Raw genomic sequence first — 15,702 nt, forward strand, 5'->3', positions numbered from 1 at the left:
GATTCACTTCCAAGGATTAACAATCTTTCTGAAGAACTGGGCCATGTATTCAACAAATATTTATTAAATGCCTACTCTGCACTGGCACAGTAAAATAAGAAGCACTAGGACCAGCCGTGAATAAATAAAACAGACTAAAATTCCTATCCTTGCAGGGTTTAAAATTTCATGGACGAAAACAGATCACAAACAAATATATGAATATGTATGGCAGGTGGCAGTAAGTGCTATGAACAAAATAAAGCAGGGTAAAGGCAGAGAGAGTGATGGAGGCAATGCTATTTTATACAGGGTGGTCCAGGAAACTCTGGTAAGATGAAATTTGAGCAGAAACTTGAAAAAAAGTAAAAGAGTGAAGCATTCTGGATATGTGGGGTAAGAACATTTTAGATGAAGGGAATAGCAAACACAAAGGTGTTAGGTATGAAGACACCCCAACTTAGGCTTTCTGACTGTTCCATACTTTTCAAGCTGTTCCTTACTCAGACAGCTGGTTCTGTCCCAACTATGGGGAGAATCAAAAGTCGAGACAAATTATTTCTAAAAGAATCCTCTGGCTGTTTTTGTTCTCAAGTTATCACTCCACCAGTATCCCTTTAATTCATCTTCTTTGTGTAAGACAGAGAATTTACTCATCATTAGTCTAACAATTAATGAATACTACACTGATGAATACTATATAAAAAAACTAAAATCTCTCTCTCTCTAGTCATTTGGACTGATATTTACAACTCCTCGCCACCTCCAAGGGGTAACCTGGAGCACAGGGGGAACCACAGCCTTTAATAATATGTTAATTCTAATTTAGGAAACTTAGATAACGGATTCTTAGCAGTTGGCCATTCAGAAATTGCTGCAGGTGGGATTTCCCTGGTGGCGCAGTGGTTAAGAATCCGCCTGCCAACGCAGGGGGCAGGGGTTCGAGCCCTGGTCCAGGAAGATCCCACATGCCACGAAGCAACTAAGCCCGTGTGCCACAACTACTGAGCCTGAGCTCTATAGCCCATGAGCCACAACTACTGAACCCATGCGCCTAGAGCCCATGTTCCGCAACAAGAGAAGCCACCGCAATGAGAAGCCCGCTCACCACAATGAAGAGGAGTCCCCACTCGCCGCAACTAGAGAAAGCCCGTGCGCAGCAACAAAAGACCCAACGCAGCCAAAAATAAGTAAATAAATTCATTAAAAAAAAAAAGAAAGAAATTGCTGCAGGTTACCAATAATTTAGAGGAAAGAGAATAATGTTCTAAGACAGAGACTGGGAAAAAATATGCTAACAAAAGAATCTTAACTTGCATAACCATATCTTACAACCTTACAACCTTACAATAAGAGTGAAAACTTGAGTCTCAAATACTAAGATGTGAAAGAGAATATTTCTACACTGCATAAAAGAGAATAAAGTATAATAATTAAACATTCTAAAACATATTAATAAACTCTACATGCCTATGAAACTTTATTTTCATGTCCATTATCAGAACCTGCCACACCACTTTCCGTCCACAGATAACTATTTTGTTCCCACATTATTATGATTTATGTTACATGTTAGTGCAAGAAAAAGCCTCAGTTATCTTAAATGTTAAGTACTTTTTTCCTCTGTTCCACTTACCTTAGCCCAATAGCGAAAGGCTAACACCAAGGGAGTAAAGACAGGTTCCATTTTGCCAAGAGCAGCAAGTAAATCAGTAGTGAGGCATGCCATATCATTTCCTGCACTCACTCTACAAAGTAAACCACTGTGAATGAGAAAGAAACAAATTTTCACTGTACTTATACCTTAAAAACCAGAATACTTCAAATCCTGTGGCTATCCTTTCCAGTCACCACAATTAACACCTAAGAAGTCATAATAAAAACAAATGTTTTAATAAACTTAGAGCTAATAGAAAACTATATTATCATTTCCATCACTAGAGTTCCATACAAATTAAAGATGTTTTAACTCTTCATTTATACTTCAGAAATAAATTTTAACCTCACTTAGTATTTAATATTTAAGTTCATGAAAAATTAATTTCAAAAGCAGCATTAAGAGTCACCAAAACTTGATTTATGTGAGGGGAAAGACATTGATATCATCAATGTCAAATAGTACAACATACCTTCCTAGTCCATTCTTTTTGCTTTGCACATGATAAAAACAAAAAATGAAATACTGAACTGACTAGCTATACTTCTTGACTCTAATTTTTCCTATCCAAGCTTTCATGACTTTATTGATATGCTATTTTCAGATTAGAGATCAGAAAGAATTTATCTATTAATCCACAAGTAATGCTTATATGTAAGTGAAAACAGGAGCTACCTTAAACAGAGTGACAGAATTGTAGAAGAAACATTTTTGTGGCAGGGAAAAGAATGTGACTGAGGTTGCCGCAGAGGCAATTTGACACAATGTGGTAGGAAAAACACTAGAAGTCAGAATACCTCTATTCCAATTCTGATTTTCCCCTGAATAATTTGAATTTGGACAAATCACTTAATCACTCCAGGTCTCAATTTTCTAATTTAGAAAATAAGGAAGTTGAACTAGATCTCCAAAGATTCTTCTAGCTTTGAATAAGAAAACAGAGTAATCTTAAAATGTAAGAAATAATAATTAATAATCAATAAAAGAATACATTATTATTTCTGTATTGTTTCCATCTCTCCCACATTGGTTTCAAATACAATTATTTTAGTTTCCTTTGTCAAAGGCATGTTGCTCTCTCAGTCCTATAAATATCTGAATAGAAAGCGAAGATCAATCTTCAATGACTCCTTGAATTTCAGTGAACTAAAAACTAGATTCTAATAGACAGATCCTTGAGAAGAGAGTCTATTTCTTATTTATGTTTGAAATAAGCAAAGCAGTACCTAACATATAGTAAATGCTCAATACTGTTGGGTGAATAAACAAATGAAAAGTTTTGCATTAGAATGTTTTATTTTTAACTCTCTAATAACTCCATTTCTTGTTCACATGCTTTTAGCAGGCTTGCTAATTTTAATAAATAGAAACTAGCTTAGTCAAATTAATTCAAGGAGAAATCTAAAACAAAACTCTTCTCTCTTACAGATATCCACTGCATACTTGGTTGTTGTTAATTTTTTTTTAAAAACTTTATTTTCTCTTCATTGTTACCAACCTTTTCCGATCTTTGCACACCACAACAGGAACTTTAGCGTGAAAATCAGATTCCACATCTACATATAATACTAATAAAGAAAAAAAATAAAACATGTAAGCTAATGTCAACATCTCTCAAATGTTTGCTCTATGGTAAACATTAAGTAATAGTTTCCTTCTAAAAATCACTCTCACTGCTTCTGTGGGATAATCCACTCTTCTCGTTACGAGCATCAACCCAACAGAATCTCTTACCTCTCTTGGTGTCATTTGCTGTATTATCACAAACCACAGACAGGCAGAGTCCCAAATACTGTCTGAACATTATAATTACCTTAAGAAGAAAGGTTTTAACATCCCGAAAAGTTTGAATATTTCCAAGTAAATATACAATCTAGTCAAAGTCGTTAAACCTTCATAGATACAGCAAACAGAGGGCACCACTTACTTCTGAAGGCTATTTCCACAGGAGTCACGAAATGAGAACCTACAATGCTTTGACAATATAGTTCTTTTAAATTATCCATGGCAGTAAAAGGCTAACTCTACTGGCCCTATTTCCTGTTAATATACGAAGAGTCTGCCAAAGCTCTTAAGGAAGGACTAACAGGTGAAGCACACTTCCACTCTGAAGTCTTTCTCTACATCTCCAAGGTAGGCCCCATGCCATAAAATATCTAATCTAAACAAAAATAGATGGATTAACATTATCTCATTTGAAGTTCAAAAAAAAATCTCTTAGTAGTACCTGTTGGAATTATTAATCTATCCAAAACAAACGTGCTGAAGAGCTTTATGTCAGGAGTTACATTATGCATGGTGGATATGACAATGAATAGATACAAAGAGCTCAATTAGGGATCTGGAAAACAAATATATAAACAAATAAATCCTGTAGATAACAGGATAGAGGTCTTTAAAGAGAAGAGAGGGCGTAAAGGAGGGAATAATCAATTTTACATTCAGACTGAATTTTAAAAACCTATGTTATGTGACTTAAGATGATCTATTCATGTATTTTAGTGGAAAACATACTTTTAAAATATTTTTGCTACGTTGATAGTGTCTAGTGAGTCTAAAGAGGTAAAAGCGCTTATCTATACTATGCCTTAGAGTTTTTGTGCAATGAGAGTCAACTATTTATTACAGAAGAAAACTCCCTTTACAGGTTAAACTAGACCAAAATCATCCCTTAAATATTAATATCCCAGGAAAATGGCCAAAAAGCTGATAAATAATGGAGAGCTGATAGGGCAGACAGAGAGAAGAAAAGAAGTTTAGAACTGACACTAGAGCCAATGAGAGGGTATGGCTAAAATCAATAAGCCTTCTCTTCTAAGCCAAAATGGAAATATTTTTGACAGGTAATTTTTTTTTTTTTTTAAATGGGCACCGGGGAGTCTGATTTTTCCAGTCCCAAGCCACAAGTTTCCAGTTAATTTTGAATAGCCAGAGTAGTTGGCTCTTTCAAGACCCATGCTCCACCCCCCATAATTTTACTTATTGCTTAATTATTTTTGCCTAGAAATGCTTTTCTAAATTCAATTCAAATTTTCATTAACTTGTACTGAGAAGCTCTTAGGTGTTGTGTATTGTTGTAAACTCTCTAATAAGCATGGATCTTTTTCAGTGTTCCCAACAACAGAGGCTCTGAGAGGTTAATTGCTCAGGTTCTCTTTGAATCTGATTTCTTTTTTTTTTTTTTTCCACACACACACACTGTATTTTATTTTTACAAGAGATAAATAGACTGACACCAAGCATTGTACATGGATGACCACAGCAAAAGCAACAATGATTGCAATTACCAAACATGAAACACACTAATACTATGTCATAATATTGACATTCAGTCCAGTAATCCTCCACTGTAACAGCTCCTTTACTTTGCAGTGAAAATTGATTTGTATATTCTTTGCCTCTGAGTCCTTGTTGGATTTTTTTTTTTTTAATTCAGACAGAAAGTCACAAAAATTATACTCATCCTCATCAGTTCACTCAGTCCCATGTAATTAATTTTTTTTTTATCTTGATCTTTTGTTAGCACTTTTATGAGTTCATCAGTTTTTCATTAGAGTTCTGAAAATGCTTATTCATTCAGTTCAGCAGTACAGTCAGTTACCAGAAACCTGTACTTGTCAGAGTCTTTTCCATGAACTTCCTGAAGATGAAACCCTTTTATAGGAACATATTTACAAAAGCATCAGAGTACACCCAGAACTGTCTGGAAATGACAAAAGACTTAAAAATGACCACAGTTAAAGATTTGATGAAAGTTCATAATAATGCAGTTGACAAGAAAATTAGTTATTTCTGAGATATACATTTTAAGGTAATAACTAGGATTATGACTTATAACATTATACCAGAACATATAAGATTTTTAGAAATTTCATGTAATGTCTGAAACACTTATATTAACATATTTCCATACAAATAACCCAATGAAAGTTTAGTATTAGTTGTTTTGTTTGTTTTTTTATACTGCAGGTTCTTATTAGGCATCAATTTTATACACATCAGTGTATACATGTCAATCCCAATCGCCCAATTCAGCACAACACCATCCCCACCCCTCCGCAGTTTTCCCCCCTTGGTGTCCATATGTCCGTTCTCTACACCTGTGTCTCAACTTCTGCCCTGCAAACCGGCTCATCTGTACCATTTTTCTAGGTTCCACATACATGCGTTAATATACGATATTTGTTTTTCTCTTTCTGACTTACTTCACTCTGTATGACAGTCTCTAGATCCATCCACGTCTCAACAAATGACTCAATTTTGTTCCTTTTTATGGCTGAGTAATATTCCATTGTATATATGTACCACACCTTCTTTATCCATTCGTCTGTTGATGGGCATTTAGGTTGCTTCCATGACCTGGCTATTGTAAATAGTGCTGCAATGAACATTCGGGTGCATGTGTCTTTTTGAATTACGGTTTTCTCTGGGTATATGCCCAGTAGTGGGATTGCTGGGTCATATGGTAATTCTATTTTTAGTTTTTTTTTTTTTTTTTTTAAATTGTTTATTTATTTATTTAGCTGCACCAGGTCTTAGTTGTGGCATGTGGGATCTTCGTTGTGGCATGTGAACTCTTAGTTGCGGCATGTGGACTCTTAGTTGCGTCATGTGGGATCTAGTTCCCTGACCAGGGATCGAACTTGGGCCCCCTGCATTGGGAGTGTGGAGCCTTAGCCACTGGACCACCAGGGAAGTCCCCTATTTTTAGTTTTTTAAGGAACCTCCATATTGTTCTCCATAGTGGCTGTATCACTTTACATTCCCACAAACAGTGCAAGAGGGTTCCCTTTTCTCCACACCCTCTCCAGCACTTGTTGTTTGTAGATTTTCTGATGATGCCCATTCTAACTGGTGTGAGGTGATACCTCATTGTAGTTTTGATTTGCATTTCTCTAATAATTAGTGATGTTGAACATCTTTTCATATGCTTCGTGGCCGTCTGTATGTCTTCTTTGGAGAAATGTCTATTTAGGTCTTCTGCCCATTTTTGGATTGGGGTGTTTGTTTCTTTAATATTGAGCTGAATGAGCTGTTTATATATTTTGGAGATTAATCCTTTGTCCGTTGATTTGTTTGCAAATATTTTCTCCCATTCTGAGGGTTGTCTTTTCGTCTTGTTTATGGTTTCCTTTGCTGTGCAAAAGCTTTGAAGTTTCATTAGGTCCCATTTGTTTATTTTTGTTTTTATTTGCATTACTCTAAGAGGTGGATCAAAAAAGATCTTGCTGTGATTTATGTCAAAGAGTGTTCTTCCTATGTTTTCCTCTAAGAGTTTTATAGTGTCCAGTCTTACATTTAGGTCTCGAATCCATTTTGAGTTTATTTTTGTGTATGGTGTTAGGGAGTATTCTAATTTCATTCTTTTACATGTAGCTGTCCAGTTTTCCCAGCACCACTTATTGAGGAGGCTGTCTTTTCTCCATTGTATATCTTTGCCTCCTTTGTCATAGATTAGTTTACCATAGGTGCGTGGGTTTATCTCTGGGCTTTCTATCTTGTTCCATTGGTCTATGTTTCTGTTTTTGTGCCAGTACCATATTGTCTTGATTACTGTAGCTTTGTAGTATAGTCTGAAGTCAGGGAGTCTGATTCCTCCAGCTCCGTTTTTTTCCCTCAAGACTGCTTTTGCTATTCGGGGTCTTTTGTGTCTCCATACAAATTTTAAGATGATTTGTTCTAGTTCCGTAAAAAATGCCATTGGTAATTTGATAGGGATTGCATTGAATCTGTAGATTGCTTTGGGTAGTATAGTCATTTTCACAATGTTGATTCTTCCAATCCAAGAACATGGTATATCTCTCCATCTGTTGGTATCATCTTTAATTTCTTTCATCAGTGTCTTTTGTCTCGCTAGGTAGGTTTATTCCTAGGTATTTTATTCTTTTTGTTGCAATGGTAAATCGGAGTGTTTCCATAATTTCTCTTTCAGATTTTTCATCATTAGTGTATAGGAATGCAAGAGATTTCTGTGCATTAATTTTGTATCCTGCAACTTTACCATATTCATTAATTAGCTCTAGCAGTTTTCTGGTGGCAGTTTTAGGATTCTCTATGTATAATATCATGTCATCCGCAAACAGTGACAGTTTTACTTCTTCTTTTCCAATTTGTATTCCTTTTATTTCTTTTTCTTCTCTGATTGCCATGGCTAGGACTTCCAGAACTATGTTGAATAACAGTGGTGAGAGTGGACATCCTTGTCTCGTTCCTGATATTAGAGGAAATGCTTTCAGTTTTTCACCATTGAGAATGATGTTTGCTGTGGGTTTGTCATATATGGCCTTTATTATGTTGCGGTAGGTTCCCTCTATGCGCACTTTCTGGAGAGTTTTTATCATAAATGGGTGTTGAATTTTGTCAAAAGCTTTTTCTGCATCTATTGAGATGATCATATGGTTTTTCTTCTTCAATTTGTTAATATGGTGTATCACATTGATTGATTTGCGTATATTGAAGAATCCTTGCATCCCTGTGATAAATCCCACTTGATCGTGGTGTATGATCCTTTTAATGTGTTGTTGGATTCTGTTTGCTAGTATTTTGTTGAGAATTTTTGCATCTATATTTATCAGTGATATTGGTCTGTAATTTTCTTTCTTTGTAGTGTCTTTGTCTGGTTTTGGTATCAGGGTGATGGTGGCCTCATAGAATGAGTTTGGGAGTGTTCCTTCCTCTGCAATTTTTTGGAAGAGTTTGAGAAGGATAGGTGTTAGCTCTTCTCTAAATGTTTGATAGAATTCACCTGTGAAGCCATCTGGTCCTGGACTTTTGTTTGTTGGAAGATTTTTAATCACAGTTTCAATTTCATTGCTTGTGATTGGTCTGTTCATATTTTCTGTTTCTTCCTGGTTCAGTCTTGGAAGGTTATATCTTTCTAAGAATTTGTCCATTTCTTCCAGGTTGTCCATTTTATTGGCATAAAGTTGCTTGTAGTAGTCTCTTAGGATGCTTTGTATTTCTGCAGACTGATGTTATCAGTCTGTTGTAACGTCTCCTTTTTCATTTCTGATTTTATTGATTTGAGTCCTCTCCCTCTTTTTCTTGATGAGTCTGGCTAATGGCTTATCAATTTTGTTTATCTTCTCAAAGAACCAGCTTTTAGTTTTATTGATCTTTGCTATTGTTTTCTTTGTTTCTATTTCATTTATTTCTGCTCTGATCTTTATGATTTCTTTCCTCCTGCTAACTTTGGGTTTTGTTTGTTCTTCTTTCTCTAGTTTCTTTAGGTGTAAGGTTAGATTGTTTACTTGAGATTTTTCTTGTTTCTTTAGGTAGGCTTGTATAGCTATAAACTTCCCTCTTAGAACTGCTTTTGCTGCATCCCATAGGTTTTGGGTCGTCGTGTTTTCATTGTCATTTGTCTCTAGGTATTTTTTGATTTCCTCTTTGATTTCTTCAGTGATCTCTTGGTTATTTAGTAACGTATTGTTTAGCCTCCATGTGTTTGTCTTTTTTACGTTTTTTCCCCTGTAATTCATTTCTAATCTCATAGCGTTGTGGTCAGAAAAGATGCTTGATATGATTTCAATTTTCTTAAATTTACTGAGGCTTGATTTGTGACCCAAGATGTGATCTATCCTGGAGAATGTTCCGTGCGCACTTGAGAAGAACGTGTAATCTGCTGTTTTTGGATGGAATGTCCTATAAATATCAATTAAATCTATCTGGTCTATTGTGTCATTTAAAGCTTCTGTTTCCTTATTTATTTTCATTTTGGATGATCTGTCCATTGGTGTAAGTGAGGTGTTAAAGTCCCCCACTATTATTGTGTTGCTGTCGATTTCCTCTTTTATGGCTGTTAGCAGTTGCCTTATGTATTGAGGTGCTCCTATGTTGGGTGCATATATATTTATAATTGTTATATCTTCTTCTTGGATTGATCCCTTGATCATTATGTAGTGTCCTTCTTTGTCTCTTGTAACATTCTTTACTTTAAAGTCTATTTTATCTGATATGAGTATAGCTACTCCAGCTTTCTTTTGATTTCCATTTGCATGGAATATCTTTTTCCATCCCCTCACTTTCAGTCTGTATGTGTCCCTAGGTCTAAAGTGGGTCTCTTGTAGACAGCATATATATGGGTCTTGTTTTTGTATCCATTCAGCAAGCCTGTGTCTTTTGGTTGGAGCATTTAATCCATTCACGTTTAAGGTAATTATCAATATGTATGTTCCTATGACCATTTTCTTAATTGTTTTGGGTTTGTTTTTGTAGGTCCTTTTCTTCTCTTGTGTTTCCCACTTAGAGAAGTTCCTTTAGCATTTGTTGTAGAGCTGGTTTGGTGGTGCTGAATTCTCTTAGCTTTTGCTTGTCTGTAAAGCTTTTGATTTCTCCATCAAATCTAAATGAGATCCTTGCCGGGTAGAGTAATTTTGGTTGTAGGTTCTTCCCTTTCATCACTTTAAGTATATCATGCCACTCCCTTCTGGCTTGTAGAGTTTCTGCTGAGAAATCAGCTGTTAACCTTATGGGAGTTCCCTTGTATGTTATTTGTCATTTTTCCCTTGCTGCCTTCAATAATTTTTCTTTGTCTTTAATTTTTGCCACTTTGATTACTATGTGTCTCGGCGTGTTTCTCCTTGGGTTTATCCTGTATGGGACTCTCTGCACTTCCTGGACTTGGGTGGCTATTTCCTTTCCCATGTTAGGGAAGTTTTCGACTATAATCTCTTCAAATATTTTCTCTGGTCCTTTCTCTCTCTCTTCTCCTTCTGGGACCCCTATAATGCGAATGTTGTTGCGTTTAATGTTGTCCCAGAGGTCTCTTAGGCTGTCTTCATTTCTTTTCATTCTTTTTTCTTTATTCTGTTCCGCAGCAGTGAATTCCACCATTCTGTCTTCCAGGTCACTTATCCGTTCTTCTGCCTCAGTTATTCTGCTATTGATTCCTTCTAGCGTAGTTTTCATTTCAGTTATTGTATTGGTCATCTCTGTTTGTTTGTTCTTTAATTCTTCTAGGTCTTTGTTAATCATTTCTTGCATCTTCTCAATCTTTGCTTCCATTCTTATTCCGAGGTCCTGGATCATCTTTACTATCATTATTCTGAATTCTTTTTCTGGAAGGTTGCCTATCTCCACTTCATTTAGTTGTTTTTCTGGGGTTTTTTCTTGTTCCTTCATCTGGTATATAGCCCTCTGCCTTTTTATCTTGTCAATCTTTCTGTAACTGTGGGTTTTGGTCCACAGGCTGCAGGATTGTAGTTTTTCTTGCTTCTGCTGTCTGTCCTCTGGTGGTTGAGGCTATCTAAGAGGCTTGATGGGAGGCTCTGGTGGTGGGTAGAGCTGACTGTTGCTCTTGACAGGTAATTTGGATTCATAAAATTTAAGATGACAATAGTAATAATAATAACAATCACAGCAGCAGAAATGTAATAAGAAGGTACTGTAAACCAGGTACTTTTCTAAGCTATGGCTTAACCCATTTCATCCTCATAAACAACCCTCTCATCAAAAAGATACTATATTATTGCCATTTTATAGATGAGAAAAGTGAAGCATTAACACTTAAGTAATTTGTCAAAGGACACACAACCAGTAAGCGGTACAACTAAAATTTGTGCCTGGAAAGTCTGGCTCCAGAGTCTGAGCTCCTAAGCATTTACTTTATGTAACAAAAAAAGCAGTAAATAAAACCAAGAAAATAATATTCCAGACTGTACTACATGACCTGGGACCTGCTTTGAGAAAGTTGTAATTTTTAAAATTTTTATTTAAAAAGTACTGTTACCTTTTTACAGGTAACAATACTTGTTACATAAATGAATGAATGTCCTTTTTACATAAAAATGTCCTTTTTACATAAAAATCAATCCAGACAGATGAGCCACATATGAAAGACTTACTAGGTATAATTTGGTTGATGTACTATAAATGATTAACATTGTTTTAAGTGGGGAAGAAACATATTTACTCAATGCATACACATTTTTCCCCCAAGTCTGTCCCTAAATCTTCCTTCATCAACAATCTCCTAATGATTACAGGTTTTCTGTCTCATTTTACACAAGAAGCATCCATAATACTCAAAGGCAACATTTTGAAATTACCCAAAAGGCAATCATTTTTAATATATCAATTTTAAATATGATACTTTTGATGTAACCAACATGTAAATGTTCTAGTACACCTATTAAATACATATGCAATACAATGATGCAAATATTCTAGCAGTTTTAGTTTAACTTGGTTAGGCACACATAAACAACACAATGCATATATATTTAAAGAACTTTCTTTAGAAAAACAACTTTAAAAAGAAACTCACCACTTTTTTTTAAAATCCCAAGCACTTGTATCAGAAGATCTGGATGATTCATCTAAAAGAAGTTTCAAATTAATAAATACACTAACTTCAAAGTTCAAGTTGCAGAACTTTAGAGATAATTCAATTTCACTAAATACAAGTAAAATCATGCTCTGTATTTTAAAATAATGAAAACAGAATAGTGTTCTACTTTTATGTTAAGAAATCTTGTTCATGGAGGAAGTAGAATCTAATAAATCATATAGTGCTATTATTCCAGCAACACTACTAGAATTAGTGAGTTCTTAGAGTGAGAAAAGATTCTGTAATTTCATATCAAAACAAATGAAAAAGAAATCAGTTTACCAAATGATTTCTAAAGAGAAGTTGTTGAGATAAGAAATTTAAGGGATATTGACAACTGGCAGCATGGCCAAAAGGCTTAGATTAAAATACTACTTTAAATAACAAGCATGTCAAATATTTAGCTTAAATGTGTACTTTGCTGCTATTTAAAAAGTATTTAATAATCATACCTTACTTGTAAGTTAATGACTATATCAGACTAGAAATTAAAACATCAAATTTTCACCCAAATCAAACCTCCTTGAGCATAAACTTATTATTCAAAAAATTAAAAACACATAAAATATCAACTGATTATTTTAAATGTTTGATATGTCAGTAAATAAGCAATGTTAGCAATGCTAAACAATATTGGTATTTTGCTAATGGTCCTAGCCACTACTTATTAAAAGTACCTATAATGTACCAGGTACTATACAAAAATACTTGGTATATATCACCTTATTTAATATTGAAGTTATTATTCCTATTTTGGAAATTAGAAACTGAGGCTCAAGAAGGTCAAGTAACTTGCTCATTGCAGCCAAGATTTGAACATCTACAGATGTATGATTTCAAAATTCTTTCCTCTTTCTAAACTGCTTACCATAAACAGTAACTGTTCAACATGTTCAAATACAAGCATTTTCCCTTTATTTTTGACCGCCTTCCTCTTCTTCCTTTTTTTTTTTCTCCCTTATTTTCTTTAATTCCACCTATGTCTGACACCTAGAAAGTACTTTCCAAAAGCACTGTTAAATCATGATGGTAACATTCTACAAGCCAGTGTTTTATATTCCCCTATATCTTCTCTAAAAAGATAATCAATAAACAATAGCAAGTACTAATTAAGAACCATACAGAAAAGGGTCTTGTCTAATTACTTACCTTGGGAGGAAATTTTATATCTATATTAACATCACTACTTTTCAGAGCAAACTTAGTCAGAGACGAGCCATACAACCTAAGTGAACACTCTGGAAATGAAGGAAAAATATCATAGCATGAAACAGCATGCAAATATGAGAACTTTAAAAAACAGTGATAGGAAAACTGCATATATTTCAATTCTGTGTCTTCCAATTCTAATACAGCAATTATAGAAGAATAATATCCTTTTCTAACTGATCTACAAAATAATAAAAATGGTTCTCAGTTATTGGGTTCAGGAAGAGAGAAATAACTCATTCAAGTTCAGTGTTTAAACAAAATTTTAGTAGTAATTCATTTAGGAATAACTAGAAGTATGTTTCACATTTAATATGTAACAGTAAAGAATGTACTAACCTAGCTATAGCTACTGTCACAAACTACATATTTCTTTAGATATTTATATTTACTTCAGAAATAGCTCTTTAAATGGGGAAGGGATCACAGACATTCAGCCAATGCTCTTTAAAAACACAAAGTGAAGCCAAGTCAATTGATACTGCAGACCTAAAACCAAAAAAAACTCTGGCTTTCAAGAGTTCACAGAACAAAATAAATAGGAATAATAACATGCTACCTACATCTTTTGCAAACTATCAAATATGTTATTTCAAAAATCATAATAAGGTAAATTTTTAAAGGATCTCAGCAGAGGGCAAGTTGAAAGATAACATGATTGGGACTGATCATGGGATGTTTAGTATGCTAGGAAGTGTTAAGTTTGTACTCAGTTGAATATATAAAAGTCTACTTTTCAAGTTCACAAAATGTCTGGAAGTCATCCAAGTCATTAAAATCATAAATATTTCACTTCTATTCTTATAATAGTAAGTAAATTATTCCTATGTATAATTTAAATTAGTATCAATGTGTTTTAGATAGAAAACTACATTATAGAAATAATAAAAATTAAAATTTCAATTTCAATTTTATATTCTTTCTTATAAATCTCACAATGGCTTGATATAAAATTATAATTTATCAACTGTCTAAAGTCCCTTTGGTGGTAAGAAACAAGTCTTACTTAATATCCATTTACCTAAATTCAGTATTAATTAAAAAAAATGCTGAGGGCTAAGCAAATAATCTATACATAATGTCTACAATAAACCTGACCCAACTCCCCCTTGTACCCAAAACAATAGCTTTCTGTAAAGAAAGATCAAGAGTCAAAAAAAGAAATAAAAGTGTAAATTTTACCTCTAACATCCTTAAAGTAAATTAATTTTCCCCACTATCAAGCAATAGGAATTTTATTCAGTAACTAGTTCAACTGTATATACCGAAATAAATATGACTAAAATGTCCATTCAGAAGTCAATGATACTGAAAATTTAATATAAAATATAATATTCAAGCACTAAGCAATTAATCTTGTATCTGACATTTTAAAAATCTTTTTTTCTTATTACAAAAATTATGCTGTGCCGTAATTCTCCATTTTCCTTTTCTGAAACATCTCCCCCCAAAAGTCATTTACAAATAATTAAATTAATCTACTTTTAAGATGGAGAAAAAAACAGAAAGAAAAACATTAAGAATTTACCCTAAGTTCAAGAGGAAGCAAGAGGAAGAGTTGTGTCATTTTAAAAATTAAGTATAAAATGAAGCTGTACCTGGTAAAAATGCTGTTATAACCTTTGACATCTCCTCCACAATTTCCTGACGAACTCTGAGGTCATCATCTGTTATTCCTTGTTCTTTTGCTAATTCAATAACTGCAACACTTAAAGCAGCCAAGTGGGCAAGGGAAGGAGGTGGCAGAGAACGAAGTTCACTTTCTTCCTGTTTTTCCTATTAGTGTGACGTTTAACAACAACAATATAAAAAAAGATTTCTATTTTAACGTCCTCGTATTTAGGAGAGAAGGACATAATCAACATATATGCACCTTCTATTGCCAGATTTAAGAAACCTAGGATATGGAACTGAACAAAAGAGACAGAGATCCCTGCCTCTGTGAAGCAGGACTGAAAGAATGAGAGGTGCTGTGGGGGAGGTTGCTATTAAACATTTTAAAAATAAAACCTGTTTTACTTTACTGTCTGCATAAATTCTGAAATGCTACATCAAAGCCAAGATTCCATAAGTAACAACATTTAGCTGATCATTTTGTTGCAGCCAAGAGAGACTGTCTTAGGTACAGCAGAAGGTCTTGAATGTCTCTGATCGGCATGTACAGTACCAGATTAAATGGTCACAGGAAAACATCCTAAACAATATCGCCATGTATTTGATACACTGCCTCCCATTTAAAACTGATTTCGTTGCTATTTTATACAAAACTAGGCAAAATGTTAAAAAAAACAAAACCTCTATTCTGCTAAAAGTTTGAAAGCAATTTAAAGCAAGGAGCTGAAGAGGGACTATATTATATATGCACAATGATTTTTTAAATTAATTGATTACTCTCATTTTAAAAACTACATGCTAACTGCAAAAGCTACATGAATTATAAGAAAAGAAGAAAATCACCCACCAGCTCACATCCTACTATTCCATACATTTTTCAACATAACAGACCATACCATTTCTTTAATATTAT

The 15,702-nt window shown here is 34.2% G+C and overlaps 1 protein-coding gene across 6 annotated transcripts in view; it reads right to left on the reverse strand.

Annotated features, from left to right (window-relative positions):
• The window catches only part of TUT4 (terminal uridylyl transferase 4), a 148,943-nt gene that overhangs the window by 53,390 nt on the left and 79,851 nt on the right, over positions 1–15,702 (reverse strand). For all 6 annotated transcript variants that reach the window (XM_036844951.1, XM_036844941.1, XM_036844967.1 and 3 more), the window contains exons 5-9: positions 14,774–14,951; positions 13,116–13,204; positions 11,904–11,955; positions 3,135–3,204; positions 1,616–1,742 (exon numbers count right to left, since the gene is read on the reverse strand). In XM_036844951.1, coding sequence (XP_036700846.1) covers positions 1,616–1,742; positions 3,135–3,204; positions 11,904–11,955; positions 13,116–13,204; positions 14,774–14,951 — 516 coding nt within the window. The remainder of the gene's footprint in view (positions 1–1,615; positions 1,743–3,134; positions 3,205–11,903; positions 11,956–13,115; positions 13,205–14,773; positions 14,952–15,702) is intronic.

The sequence above is a fragment of the Balaenoptera musculus genome, chromosome 1, assembly GCF_009873245.2.
Source record: "Balaenoptera musculus isolate JJ_BM4_2016_0621 chromosome 1, mBalMus1.pri.v3, whole genome shotgun sequence".
Classification (NCBI taxonomy): domain Eukaryota; kingdom Metazoa; phylum Chordata; class Mammalia; order Artiodactyla; family Balaenopteridae; genus Balaenoptera; species Balaenoptera musculus.